A 15,193-nucleotide genomic window follows, 5' to 3' on the forward strand; every position below is an offset into this window, starting at 1 on the left:
CGAAGCCTTTCTTCCAGAAGGTAACCCATTAATAGTTTACTAATTTCTTTTCATTACAATCTATGGTTCTAGAAGCAAAGCTTCATAAACTAAACTTTGTGCAAGACCAAACTTACTTGTTAGAATGGCTGTTTAATTGACTAGAGTAACTGAGCTCTGCAGAAGTAGCTTTGTTCTACGGTGCTGATTTTCCATATTTTCTTCCAAAAAAACCACCAAACAAAAAAATTTTAAAAAATCCTGCGATGTTTAATTCACAGTTTCTGACGTAAATATGATGGTGTTAGCATTTCCTAGTTGAAACAATATAATTCTTGGCAAGGTTGGATTTTGGTCCAACTTGCGGTAGTCTAATAACAAATAAACATGTTTTTTACAATATTTGTGTGCAAAGATATATATTTAGCTATATAAAAAAAGCTTCTATCCAACAAACTTTTGAGAAAGTCAAAATGGCGAATTAGACTACAGTTAACCCTTTTTTAAATTATTATTTATTTATTTTTTTATTTGGAGAGTTTGGGGAGTTCTGTTGGAGCTCTGAGTGGTTAAGTTTAAAAAGTAAACTTAAGTCCATAATGAGAAGATACCAAGTTTGTATATAATTTTTAGTGATGTATGCTAAGGTGATCACAAGATATAATCAATTTTTGTTGAATGAATCCTGCCATATCTGACAATAAATCTAGTTAAAACCTGTAACATAGTAGGTGTTTTGGGTGGGCTGGATTTTGGTTTCTTGTCTTATTCCGAAACATATGGGCCTAAGTTAACAGAGGTTGTCTCACAAATACATGTGTGTAGCAAAATGAGGCGAAGTTAGGATTTGTGGATTTCAGGTTTCCCATCATTCATTTTGGCCTGCCTGTTAAACTTTCACCATACATAAATAAAGCTGTAGTTCAGCCTCTGCAAGCAGGAACTGTAGAGGGTAGATCTATCTTGTCAGTTAAAAAAATAAATCAATGGCTACTTAAGTGATTTATTTTTTGTACTCCTCTGGGATGCCTACTGAAACTAGCTTCATAGGAATACACAATGAACAATTCTGCAACAGCTTTTCTATGGATAAGCATGCTTTCTTCTTTTAAATGACAATTTCAGGTATTTTTTTCTTCTCTTTCAATTTCAATTCCAGCTGATAAAAAGAAAATCTCAAAGTACCCGGTGGGATTTCTTTATCACTTGATGTGCAGCCATAAAGTGATTTGGGCACAGATATGCTGTAGATTGTTGTACTGTGACTGGCTGTCACTCTAGACATAACTAGTATATATCATATAAATGTCATACTAGTATATATAATTTGAATTATTGAATGCATTTGTTAGCTATCCTAAAAACATAACTTAAAGTGAAACTGAGAATGAAAAACACTTTCCTGAGGTACAGACAAGTGAGCGGAAAAGTTTTTTACTTTTCTACTAGACTTTTTTGTGTTTCCAGGTATGGAATATGCTAGCCTGCCATATTTGTTGTGTACCTTTTTCCTTTTTTGGGGTGAGATTTTTTTGTTTGCATTTAAAAGGTCCCAGCATCAATCATTTTTCTTACAAACTGAGGTTTTCTATAATTAGGAAGCACTAGGGGTCTGTTACTCTAAAGTAGTAATGTTAGCTATTTTAGTGTCAAAACTTCCTAGTACCATGAGTAACTCATTTACTGAGGTTTAGAATTTAGTTTGGATTTTAGTCTAGAGCACATCTTAGTTGAATTGAGGCAAGTTATTAGTCCCAGTAATGGGAGCACTTTTTGTTTTAAATCAGGCTTGGACTTAGTCCTCAAGGGATCATAAAATAAAAATCCCTGTTTCAAGTGTATCATCTATACTAGTAAGCTAAACAGATTCCTGAACAGACCAAATCTGCCAAGAATTTGTTGGGAGAAACTGGTGTAGCTCTCCTTCCCTCTCTAAGTATTTCTTTTGCCCTGTAAAAAGGGAAGTTTTCTGATGCAAAACAGACTCCAATCTCCACTCTCACTGACTTTAGAAATTCCTTGTTCCAGATTCTTGAGATGAATTTACGCAATTTCATTGAGTCATCATGTCCAGTAAGGTTTCACTTTGCCTAGAAATTACCAATTAGGCTGTCACTTAAAAATTTCCAATTTAAGGCTTTCACACATGGTATTGTTACCATCTGGTAACGATTAGCAGTCAGTATTACTGTTAGCCTTTGGTCTGTATACACCTCCAAGATCTTTGTTCTTATTGACAGCAGACAAGTCTTGAAGTCTAATCCTCTTATCAGGTGCTTGCCAAAGCCATTTTACACTTGACCATCTAGTGGGGAAGAAAAACATTCATGTGAAAGTAGGATGTTTTCCTTAGCTTAGGAGTTCATGAAGTTGGATGAAAATGAACAGCAAAGCAAGAGTTATTGGTAGTCAAAAGGGTGTTTGCCTGTATATGATCCTATAGATTCTCTCCTTAAATTATGTGGGCTAAGAATTAATTTTGTCCCTTACAACATTTCTCAAGTGAGGGAGTGAAGACCGTGGAAGCCTGATCTGTAGCCAGAAGGGCTGTGTACTCTTGACAGCAGAAGCTACCTTGAACAAGTGGCCTTGCAGAGGGCAGAAGTGTCACAGAAATATGCTGTATACGAGGACAGTGAAACTACATCATGTGGAAGTAAATCAAGCGTATTGACAAGTATATAGTCTTGACCTGTGTAGAATGAATATGAGTCTGTATAGACAGAATGTTTGTCTCAACTTTTCTTAAACTGCTGAGAAGCCTAATGAAAAATGTCTTTTTACTAATTTTGGATTTCTAAAACAGTGGAATTGGTTGCAGTTAGTTAGAGGTCAGCCCACTTCATAAATATTGGAAAAACTCTGTGAAGATAATGTCTGGAAACACACCGTTTTCTTCTGTTGAGATCTACCAATATATTTAGTGCCCGATAGAGTTTAGTGCCCAGACAGAGGCCTTTGTGTCTATTTTTCAGCCTAAACAAAATTAACTCAAAATATTTTTATAAATATGGTTGGTTGTTTTGGGGGGAAATGTTCATACTTTGGAATTAGGGTTTTTTTGTTTTTTTAATTTATGGGATATCTTTTAAGAGATCTTGCATACAGGGTAGTTTAAGACTGTATGCCCTATTCTTCTTTTTATACTTACTCTATGCAGCAAGTGTGATACCTGGAATGGATACTTCGAGGGGAAATAAAAAATTGGAAAATGGAGGCTCTTAAAATCCTGTAGAGAAAGAAGCAACAATGTAAAGTGCAGACCTGAACTTTGCCCTGTCTCAGAATGAACAATGAATCTGAAGGGAGTTATCCAACCATTTAGCAGTTCTTGACAGAGGATGAAATGAAAGAGGGGGGAAAAAAAAAAAATCAGTTGTTTAAGTGTCTGTAGCTGTAGTTGCTGATTCTTTGGAATCTTGCTATCTCTGCTTTTCCTTTTCAAGTAAATATTTTCTTGGAAGATATCCCTAATTAAGTGCCCGCCACCAAGATTGTGTCCATGTCAGACCTCAGCTAGTACATTTTATCTGAAGTGATGGTGTTTTTTAATGCCATGTTAGATTCCCATGAAGAATATTCTTGCTTCCTTATAAACTTGATCTTAAGGAATTCTCAGTCTCTGTTCTGTTTCACATCTGCAAGAACAGAAGTCATGTTTCCAGGCTTGGTCTCTCAACTGCAACATTTTTAGTAAGCTTTGCAGGACTTGTGCAACAGACCTCCGTGCATTTTTGATTTCTGGATTCTGAGAACTGTGGTTCACTCGACAACAAGTCTCTTTTATTCAAGAAAACTAATGAAATTTCTCACAATTTTTCTACAGTTTTCATGCACAGAGTGATGAACACCTTTTCTTGCTACTTGAAAACATACCACCCACTGGCTTCAAAGCTATTTTAAAAATATCTTAAGAGTATCACGAGTTCAGGCATGAGTTAGAGTTCAGCAGAAGAAAAAAGAAAATAAATGCTTAGCTATAATATGAGCATATTGAATAATTCAAAATGTTTGTATCACACGTAATCCATCCAAAATTGCTTGCCTCCAGTATCCTCTGGTACAGTTTTAAGAAGCTTACTCCTACACAGCTATTTAAATATACTCGGGAAACTTCATTTAAAGAACTTAAAGTTAAGTTAAACTTACATTTGATTTGTGAATATGAGAACTGGGTGTTTGGCATAAAGGGATGGGAAGGAAAAGAATTCGTGCTGTAACTACCTGCAAGTATCCATGGCAATGTTGTGGTTTTACAGTCACATTTTATGGTATCTTCAGTGCCCTTTTGCCCCCAGCCATATGCAAGATACACACAATATGTGTTACAACCCTAATAAAGAAAATTCCTGCTTTATACTGCCCAACAAGTGGATGTTGTGAACGTTAAAAAGAAAAGCTATTTTTCCAAATGCTTTTTAGTTTAGTACTTCTAGAAAATAGATTTCTTGTTGCAGCAAATAGCTAACAGATTGATAGGGTGATACAGTTCCTTCCCTCTCTTTAGTTAGCTTAATCCTGTAAAGAGTATTAGCCACTTATTTTATATGATGGGTTTTGCTGTATATAAAAAAAATACAGTAGTTGAAGCAAAGGAATTTTAATATTCTGATGGGAATGAATAATTTGACAGTTTAGCCCCTTAAGTCATTAAATATAGGATAGTAGAACATCCTACATTTCATCTAAATTCAGATGTTTGGATATATGTCTCATATTTATGCAAAAATTGCGTTCAAAAGTACCTAGATTAGTTCTGTAATTCTCAGGCTGGTATGCAGCCAGTGTGCTGGACTATCACCTTTGAAGTATTCCTGTTGAAAAAATTGGTGATCTGAAGGGGGGTGGGATTGAAGAATGATCTGTCAAATCCAGCCATTGAGAGCCACTGCTGAGATGTTATCCTAAGTGTATATTTGTGTACTTATAAATACATCTTAACAAAGGTAAAATGGTGAACTAGAAAAGTATGTTTTGCAGTATAAAAGTGGAGCAAAGCTTGAGCTTCTGTCTTCTTCTAAGTCAGGGTTTTGTTTTTTGTTAGTTGACTATAGTATCTGTTAATGGTCAGTGTTTTTTTGTTCCTATAAATGTGTTTTTATTGCTCCAGTTAATTTTTTTTTTCTCCTTTAAACAGGATATTTCTGCTCAAGAAAGCAATATATTAGGGGCGTTCTGTGATATGAATGTAAGTTGTCCATTTTTAAATAGGTGCACGTTTCCTAGAAACTTAAAATAGCCATGTTTGCTCCTCTGTATAGATTTGTGTTATCCTGATGTAGCTTTTGAATTTCCTGTATGTCTGAATGGATCTAGTATTGATTGTTCAAGTTGTTCTTCTTCTTCTTCTTTTTTTTTTAAATATTTCTAGGATGTAGAAGTACCATTGCACTTGCTTCGTTATGTTTGTCTGTTTTGTGGAAAAAATGGCCTTTCCCTCATGAAGGATTGTTTTGAATACGGAACCCCTGAGACACTGCCATTTCTTATAGCACATGCATTTATCACAGTGGTATCTAATGTAAGTATTGTCTTTAAATTGTTTCATGTTAAACACAAAAAGTAAAAGGACTGAAGTCTGGAAGAATTCTGTAGGACTAGGGAGGAAGAAAAACACTAAGATTTTCCTTGTTAGGAATGTGAGGTTTGCTCGTCCACTGAGCATTTCATCATCCAAACCCTATACATCACCTGTAAGCACACAAGTAGTTTTGCAAGTTTGCACCTAGATACGAAAATTGTAACAGCCCCAGAAGATACTTACAAGAATGTTGTCAGAAGTAATTTCTGTCCCTGAAGTTGTGTCATGGAAAAGTTTTACGCTTCTTCGGGCTATATTAACTTTTTATCTATTTCCTGTGAGGCACAAATGAAAAGCCTATGGATTTTTCTTCTCAATTTCCTGTGATTTTGTATCATTATACACATTTGCAGCATAGAGGTAACTATCTTTTATTTTCACTTAGTTTCAGAATACATATCCTTCATCATTTCTCCATTTTGAAATACTAGTGAATTTTGACTAGCAGAATTATAAATTTATATCAGTGGAGATGCAAAGGAGATTGGTAATAGAAATAAAAACCAGTCTCTAAAGAAGGACATCTGAAGACCTAGTGTAATGTGAGAATGTGAAGTTGTGACCTGTCTTGTGGATGTTACATATGGACAAAAAGGAAAACAATTGTTTGTTACGCCTTGTATGAAGTGAGTTGAACATAATTTTGACATTGATTGCAATTTTTAATACTTAAAATCAGATCCTTCTTTCCACACATCTTCCCTCTTTCCATGTTGGTGTTACTGATCAGCCAGGATGATGTTCTTGGAATATGTTTGCATCAAAGGAACCAGTAACTGAAATAAAGCCAATGTTGGTGATCTGTATCACTCGCTCCTGATCCTTTTAGTGTAATGGTTCTTAACTTGCAGGTCAGAGAATAAATGAGTAAGGCCATGATAAGCTCCATTCTTGTAAGCTCGCACAGAAGGACTGTTGCAGGACCTCTGTATGTTAAATTGTGGAGATGTGTTACCCTCTGGCCCTTTCTGTATGATCTGATGAGCTTTCAGGTGATAATCTGATAAGTTCTTGATCTCTAGCTGTTGTCAGTGCAGCCTGCAGTCTTCATTGAAACCATCTGCAGAAAATGTATGGTCTTGTAGGTTATTCTGGTTTACCAGTAAATTTTGGTCGTGGAACCAAACATTTTTGCATGTCTGATTTTTGTTTTATTTTTTGTGAGAATGGGCACAACTATTCTGAACAATGAGTGGCAGCTCCCTATCACGCCAGCATTTTTTTCAGCAAGCATTCTGACTGCAGATCCCATTTCCTAGATATCCCATACCAGTGCATTTTTATAAACTGCATCTGCCTTTCTTCTTTGTCCTTTTTTGAAGTCTTTATCTTTCTCCACATAAATTGTTTATTTTCTTTATTCTTCATGGTGCGCCCTAACCCAAAATACTTAGCAATTTTGCATTTATCTTTTGTTCTAGTAGGCAATACATTTAGCTGTCTCTTGCAGCTATTTTAGATGAGTGCTATGGTTAAACCTGCCAGATAAAATGAAATTCAACCCAAACCATAACCAGTAGAAGCATTGTTTCTTCAACCTCTTCCAGCATTGTATCTTTTGCCATTCAGCTAGAATCTTTCTTTTGAACTCTGTCTGGCTTTGCTGGCAAATCTGTGTGAGTTAGAGGAAAACTGTTTTAAACAATTTTTTTTTCTTTAGATTTTATCTGTCAGTTCACTACAGAAAGTATAAGATGTTGTATGGGTAATGTGCTTTATTCATCCACTTCCCACATTTTGGTGTCACTCCAGTGTACTTGTCAGCAGTGCTTCTGACTTTCAAATGCAATATGTTTATTAGTTCCAAATGAGGCAGGTAATTTTTTTGACAAAATACATTTTACCTTGCTGATACTAAAAAAAAAAAAAGATTTTTCTTTACCTGTATAATGGTGCATAAGCTTCTAATTTTCATGTAATGTTTCTCTTTCCCCGTTTCTTTTTATATTGTCTCACTATATAATTCATATAATTTAGGTAAATGTAAATGGTTTAAAATGATACACCAAAATCCAATAAAACAAAAAGAAGCATTCACAAAACTGTATTTTTTGTGAACAAAATATTGGTGATCTCAGTAAGAACTCTGCTAATCTGACTTGGTTTTATCCCAATGCGTTTGAGTTTATGGGATTTATAGATACTGTGAGATTTATGCATGACCCTGTCGATAATAGCTCAGTGAACAGCTCTGCAATGTCAACTGTTAGCTGGTTCACAGTGTGTAAAGCTGGAACCATAGTGTATGGTAACTCTTAAATACATTTTCACAATCGTACTAACTCTTGAGAATCGCAGTTAAGTAGCCATTATTGTAAAGATGCCTAGAAATATCCATGCTGGAATTTATTTTAAAGTCTGTGAGTTGTTCAGCTACTACCTTAAATGTTTCAAAAATATTTTCAGAAAGATTGTAGTGTGGGTGAACCACTCAATTTCTCATTAAAAAGTTAGGCTTAGTAGTAAGCTCCAGGAAGTAGAATAGGTAAAGCTGAAAATAGTAAACTGAAGTCAAAGAAATCATTTGCTAATAACCAGACATTCAGCTTTTAGCAGACAAGGCTGCATAGTGGTGTGGAAAGCATTTGCTTTGTTTCTTCCATAAGGGAGAGTGTGTATCTCATTAAGTGCACTCTACAGGTGCATGTAAGAGAAGACCATTGCCACAAATTAGTAAAGCCTGTGGGGAACTCAGCTACTTGTTTGTGATTACTGGTGTCCCATTTGTATAGAGGACATTAAAATTATTGAAAAGATGTTTCCTTGAATTTTTTTTATCCAGAAAATCTCGTTTGAGTAAATGTCTTCGTCAGCCAAGCTTATGTTTGTAATAGTAAAGCCACATGTAATATAATGCAATTTACTTCACACAGGGAGTTGACTAGTTGGCACTCTTGTTTTTTCTCCAGCTTATGGCTCTGCAAGATGCTTTCTTAGCAACCTGTATTGTGGTAGGAGTGACTTTTCCTTCTTAGGATATTTCTTTGCTGTCTTTTTTAGTTAGATACTTGCTTCCTCCTTTCTTCCCACGTTTCATATTCTGTGGTATTTGCTCAGTCGAACTACCTGATGTGGTGTTGGTCTCCTTAAAAAAGCTAACAGACACAGAGAAATCAATGACCTAATGCTTGTTCTGTGGAGGGTTTAAATCTCACTGAAAAAGCCTGTCACTACTTCATTCTGTACCATTTCAGTTTTGTGGATGTTGTGGAGGAATGACTGCCCTGTCAGTGGAGATGAATTAATTGAAATAATGCTGATTGTTTCCAAAATGTTGGTTTAATTATACTGTATAAAACTTCAAAACTTAAGTCAGAAGTAAAAACTGTTGAGAGATGCACTGCCTTTTAGAATTGAATTACCTATGATAAAGAGCAAATAATAAAAATACCGAAAACCTCTGAAGCTTGAGAACAGAGCAGATGCAGTAAATACTTTGTCTTAAAAGCCAGTGGAGGCAAAAAAAAGTATGATGAAAGTTGCGGATTTTTAATGTAATTTTATATATGTTATTTTTATGTCATTTTACATATGTTAGTTTGTCATTTAAATAATTTAGTATATTTATACTTGAGTTCATGATGAAAATTACATTTTCATTTATAACATGTGAAATCATCCATTAATTCAATTCTGAGGATGAAGGTTGTATGTAATGCAAGTATACAGATGAATGAAATGGCTTTAGAAATTTGAATTAATACAGACTGAAAATTACTATAAACAATGAAAGCTATAAAAACAAAATTATAAAAATGTTTCCTACTTTTATTTCACAGAGAAATATATTTTCTTTTGTGTTTCATACTGCATATGAAAAAGAGCACATGGTGTTAGAAATCAAATTGTGTAATACAATAGTATCTTTGTCATCCTTGCAATTCCTTGTCAAAATGTTATTTAATTCCTGTTTCTAGAACAAGCATCTTCTAGTTACACTTTCTATCTTTGGGATGTTAGCATTTTTTTCTTCTTGAGACTGCCAATTGAATCAGAAGCTTATTCCAAATGTGGTCTTATTTGCAATGTGAAGATTTGGCTGGTTTGTCTTGCAAAGTAGGTTAGTATTGTTACTGTGTAGTGTTAGTTGCATTGTAAAAAGTAAGTCTGAAAATATTTTTTTCAGAACTGACTCAAAAAGTTAGTTGGCTGATTCTGGAAATGTTTAAAATAAATGCTGGTGATACAGTTTTCCTACAGCCTAATATTTTTCTCTCCTGGCAAGGAGAATTTGGATTTTCTGTATGCAGAATTTTCCAAAATCCTGGTGTGAATTTAGTCCTTAACCAGAATTTATTTCATCAGTTGCAAAGATTAAACATCCTTTTAAGAATAAACATGGAGATGTAAATTGACATGACAGCTTTGAGTGACTGATGGTGTTAGCTATTCACAAGATTTGTGTGCACACATGATTAAAATTATGTGGGTGGTAGTAACAGCTGCTGATGTTTCATCTATGCTAGATCCCTTACCTGGCAGGTAGTTGTCTTTCTGTAACAGGTTTAACAGGCTTAGCATTCCTTTTTGAAATGCAGATGGAACCTCTAACTTTGCCTGTGTAAGTAGTTTGGTTGGTCCTCTTTTCCTCACAGCAGTGCTAAATAGCTGTTTCAGGGTTTTTTTTCCTCTGTATACGTTTTCTTCCTGCATACAGCTTTGCAAAGGTGGTAAAGGCAGAATGGTAAATATGGGAATGCAAATATGGTAGTAGAAAAACTGTGCTTAATCACTGGTTATCGTAATTTTATTTTATAGGATATATAAGCCCTAAGAAGCAAAACATCAACACAAGTAAAATAATTTTACTTGATTCAGGAGAAATTTGCAAGGAACAGAAAGAATGGAATAATTTTCTTGTAGACTTTAAAAGAAAAAGGAAAAAGAAACCCCACAAGGCTGAGTAGCAGTTTTTCCTACTGAAGAAACTACAGAAAATACAAAAATGAGACATCTGGGCAGTATGATACTATTTATACAAAGTTTATATTTTCCAATTAACTAGAAGAAAAGATGCAACTCCTGTGTATAAGTCACAGAAGCATTCCTTAGATAACATTTTTGAAAATTAGAAAATTAAGAAGTTGAAAGAACTGAAGTCGAATGAAAAACAGCAAAGCCTTTTTTTTTTAAAGTGGGGTTGCATGTGCAAATGTACCAGCAATATTTCATTTTTTTACCATTCTCATTAAATGTCATTAATGAAATTTTTATCTATTTATGTTTTTGCATTATAGATCAGAATATGGCTACACATCCCTGCTGTCATGCAGCACATTATACCCTTTAGGACTTATGTTATCAGGTAAATTTTTAATTTAAGAATTTTTCTTGTGGGACTTTTTGACAGCACCTATTTATAATTTCAGCTGATACACTTTTGATTGTTCAGGTTGTTGCTCTGACTGTATAATTTCAACAAGGAGAGTGAAGGTAATGTTTAGAGTTAGTTTGGGCAGTTCCTTACATCTATCTGATTTTGGGATCAATCAGATCAATCTTGTTAATAGCATTTTTAGTGTGACATCCAGCCCCATTCTAACATGTCATGTCAGGTACAACTGTAATACAGTTTCACTTACTGCCGTATCTTCATAAAACTTTACATAAAATTTGCAATGAGATGATGTAAGTAGAAGAGCAATATGTAGTCATTGAGATTTCATGTACTAAGTTTCACTGAGTTTTAACACTGCTTCACATTTTGATGTTCTGTATTTCCAGCTGGCAGGAATTGAAGTGTGATCAAAAGTCTACTCGCACTTTTATGTATCTAAATATATCCAGTCCCAAAGATTTTCTTTATATCAAGTTGCCTATCGTGAAAAGCACTTTAAAAATAAAGTACTTACAAAGATATTTAATTGTACAAGGAATTTATTTTTATTGGATTTCTCAGGACAATAGAAAAAAATTCTGTGAGCTGTTGATGAAAATACCTTGTGTATGTGTATCTACCTGGAGGTGGAGGGGTGTGGTCACAGCTAATTCTCCTTCCAGTGGCCCAACATTAAACTTTTCTGGTGCAGGCAACCTAAAATGCCACTACTCTTGCATGGGCCCAAAGCTCCTCCGATGCTCTGGATTTCCTATAACTGTAATGTTAGAAATGTGCTTATACTGGTCATGGCTTACTTCCCTGATAGCAATAAATGTGCCTTTACAGATTATATTGTCTTAACTATAGCAGTATAAAAATCATGCTCTTAACAAAAATAATTACATTGGCAACAAAAAAGTGCACAGAACAGTGAGGCTCCGAACTGTGTTCCATATTTAAAAATGTTCTGGTTTTAATTGTAAAGAGTTTTGGCTGTAAGTACTGGCTTGGCTATTGATCTGTCCTGCTAATAACATGGTCTCTACCAAAACGATAGCACCAGAGAGAAGAGTATTCTGATCTTCTATTAACACATACCACTCTTGAGCTACAGTCCAGCTGTGTGCACTTCTTTAATGCTGATGTGTTATCTTTGAAATCTTACAAAGGTAATTTCTTATAAAGGTAATTATTAATCATGAAGTAGTCTAGGAAGGACAGGCGGAAGATCTTCAAGTTCTTGTCTCTGTACATATTCCATTAATGGTTGTTCGTGGGAATTTGGTTCATGAGCCTTACCTATCTTCTTGCAATGTATGGAAATTAAAAAAAGCATTGAAGGCTCAACAGTTAGAGATAGGCCGATAAGAAGGAACTGGAGTGAGACAGAGTAACATGGCCTGAAGCCTTTGCTGTTAATCCTGACTTGCTTGTCATCCTATAATTCTTAACACATTTTCTATTTTATAACTGTAGGTGTAATTAGGGTCACTGGAATGAATAAAAGATTTTTTTTCCTGTGTTCTCCTCATCTCTTCCTCTTTACTTTACCCACAGAATATTTGCATCTGATTTAGAATGTGATTTGTCAGCAGCTTCTTGCCATAAATAATGCCCTTGATGTCTGTTCTTAGCATTTACAATTCGTTCTTGTCAATCAGAATGGTGATATTGATACAGGATACATCTGTGAAAAACACTAGCAGTTTAGAGGAGGAAGGGGATGTTCCCCCAGTTTCCATTTTTCACAACTGCATCCTGATGGGAGATCTGGGATTTCTCAACGTTATGAAATCCAAAGCTTTTTTTGTGAAGATGCACTTATGGAGCAGGACATGAAGCTTGGAGGCTATATAACAAAAAAAAAAATCTCTAGTGTTTTACCTTTATATGGGACAGAAGTTAACACAGATTCCTTTGGTAAAAGATTACTTTCTTAATGTATGCAGCTTACCCCATGTGGTTGTCAAGCTTACAGATCTTGTCTTAGCAGCTTGGGTCTCTAGGTCTCCATCTGTTTTTTACTTAGGGGAAAAAAAAAAAAAAAAAAGGCAAATATAGTCCTGGGCATAGCAGCACAGCATCTTTGAAACAAAACCTGCAATAGCTTCTGCTGCTCTGCAAACTAAGAAGGAGGGTTTGGAGAGGGGTTTAGTCTGGAATGAGCACATGGGGCTCTAGTTGACTGTTAGTCCAAATTGCTGCTAATGTGGATTCCTTGCAAGAACTGCGTTTTGGAATGCTGATTAGCATAAGCAGAAAGAGAGATCACCTGACTGGCATCTTAGCAGCATCTTTTATCAGATGAGCTAACATTTATGTTCCTGTTCTGTGGTTATTTCTGCTAGGAGTGGATGAAATGAACAGCCAAGTGTGTATTTGTGTAGAGGAGACCACTGCTGGAATTTGCAAAGAACATAGACACAATCCTGTCATTATTGCTGCTACTAATAAAAGACTAATAAATGTTATTTTGTGCCTGGGGAATGGAGCACCAGCATTCATATCTTGCCTCTGAAAGGCCTATGTTTATAAGCAGTTTAGGAAATAAATGAAGGACATGAATTAAAAGTTACACCTTTCAATAAGGAAGCAAAGTGGTTTTAACCTCCTCAGAAGGAAGCTTTTATTATTCCTAATACCTTAGAATTCTGCATTTCAAATTGCAGCATTCTCATGAAAAAAAGAAGAGACTTATGGACAAAGTGACTCAAGAAAATAAGTTATAACTTACTGCAATTATAAATGAGTGCAAGTTGTTGATGTATGGTTATAAAAGACATTGGTTCAATCTGACTTCTACCTCAAGATCAGAGATGAGAGATGCACTATGTGGTTCCAGATATTGAATGCCTCCAGAGAGCAGTAGCTATAAACACTGTCCTCCTGTGTTTTGAGGACAGTGTTTTTTCAGCGGCAAGATTGTTGATTGAAAGTGTCATGGATAGTTCTGTCCTTTAGAAAGAAGACTCGCAATGAAGTCCTGTTTTATGAGAAATAAGAGATAAAGTTGTATGTCTGATACATACGTGCCTTTATAAAGCACCAAAAAGTGCTTGATAGCATGAAGGAAAGACCTAAAATTCTTCTTTCTTTGACATCACAGTTGGTATAAACTACTTAACGTTCCTTTGGTAAAACCTGAGAGCTAAGTGTAGCATTAGCACTGACCATTATCATATTTGGTTCTAACCCTTTCTCCTTATGCCCTTTTTCCTCTCTCCTGCTTCAAGACGGATCTTGAGAGATTTTTTAGGAAGGATTCATGCCTCTGCCCCAGTTAGGGAGAAACAGAACATTCTGTGCTCAAGCGCATTGAGAGGAAATAGCAAGTGGCAGTTGCTCCTGTGTTAGCTGTGTAGTCTCGACATAGGGCACAAGCATAGCACTGGTATATGCAGAGGAAGTGGAAGCTCCGAACAGAATTGATCCACGATGCTTCCTGTGTCGTACAGTGAGAGAGAATGCAGCTGAAAGAATGCAAGTTACTTTTCTGCTTAAAAATATTTTTCTTAAGAATTTGGGTTTTATGGGAGTGCCCAAGACCACAGCTTGCTACTAAATGTTACAAAAAAATCTTGTAATAAGCCTTGAAGTTTTTACTTGAAAAAAATACTTAACTCCTCCAAAAATCTGAGTATTTATGCTGTAGGTACAAAGAACAGACAAGTCAGGAGACAATAGCCAGGCACTTAAGTGAATTCTTCATATCACTGAGGAGCGCTGACTCATTCTGCTAGATATCCCTTTTGCAGCTGTCATCCAGAGGAGTCATATAAGGGAAAAAAGATTATTTCACAGCTGAGTAGCTGAAGTCCCGAAGCATAAGATGTGATTGTAAGCATTACACTAACATGGAACTGCACGTTTAAAACTAAACTCTCTCTATCCCCAAATACAGACAATTTAAATAGTTTCAGCAGACTAAAACTGATTTTTTTATAATTAATGTATATGTGTTGCTTAAATGTAGATAATACATCTTCACTGATAATTTAAAGTATGCCAGGCTGGCAGGGCAGATCCTATGCATATATAGGCTATCCTTTATGTATATGTAGAAGAAAAGGTATGTTTCTTTCCAAAAGTCTTACTTAGGCAAAAATGTTGGATTTACTAGATTACACAGATCTTGAAGTATTGTTCATATATTCCTTTAAGACTTAATGCTTATCAGAATCAAAAAGATAAAAATTTAGAAATTAAAGAAAATAACAAAGGGCAGAATGGAAGCTATTATTAAGCCGTTATGTGAATCGGTCACATATTCACATTTATATACTATATACGGTTCTGATCGTTCCATCTCACAG

General features: G+C 35.3%; 1 protein-coding gene across 1 annotated transcript in view; it reads left to right on the top strand.

Moving 5' to 3' along the window:
* USP34 (ubiquitin specific peptidase 34) overlaps nucleotides 1-15,193 on the top strand; it is a 141,479-nt gene that overhangs the window by 24,206 nt on the left and 102,080 nt on the right. The window contains exons 4-6 of the mRNA XM_069787621.1: nucleotides 5,117-5,167; nucleotides 5,351-5,500; nucleotides 10,798-10,865. Of these exons, the coding sequence (XP_069643722.1) occupies nucleotides 5,117-5,167; nucleotides 5,351-5,500; nucleotides 10,798-10,865 (269 nt within the window). The remainder of the gene's footprint in view (nucleotides 1-5,116; nucleotides 5,168-5,350; nucleotides 5,501-10,797; nucleotides 10,866-15,193) is intronic.

Source organism: Haliaeetus albicilla, chromosome 7, assembly GCF_947461875.1.
Source record: "Haliaeetus albicilla chromosome 7, bHalAlb1.1, whole genome shotgun sequence".
Lineage (NCBI taxonomy): Eukaryota > Metazoa > Chordata > Aves > Accipitriformes > Accipitridae > Haliaeetus > Haliaeetus albicilla.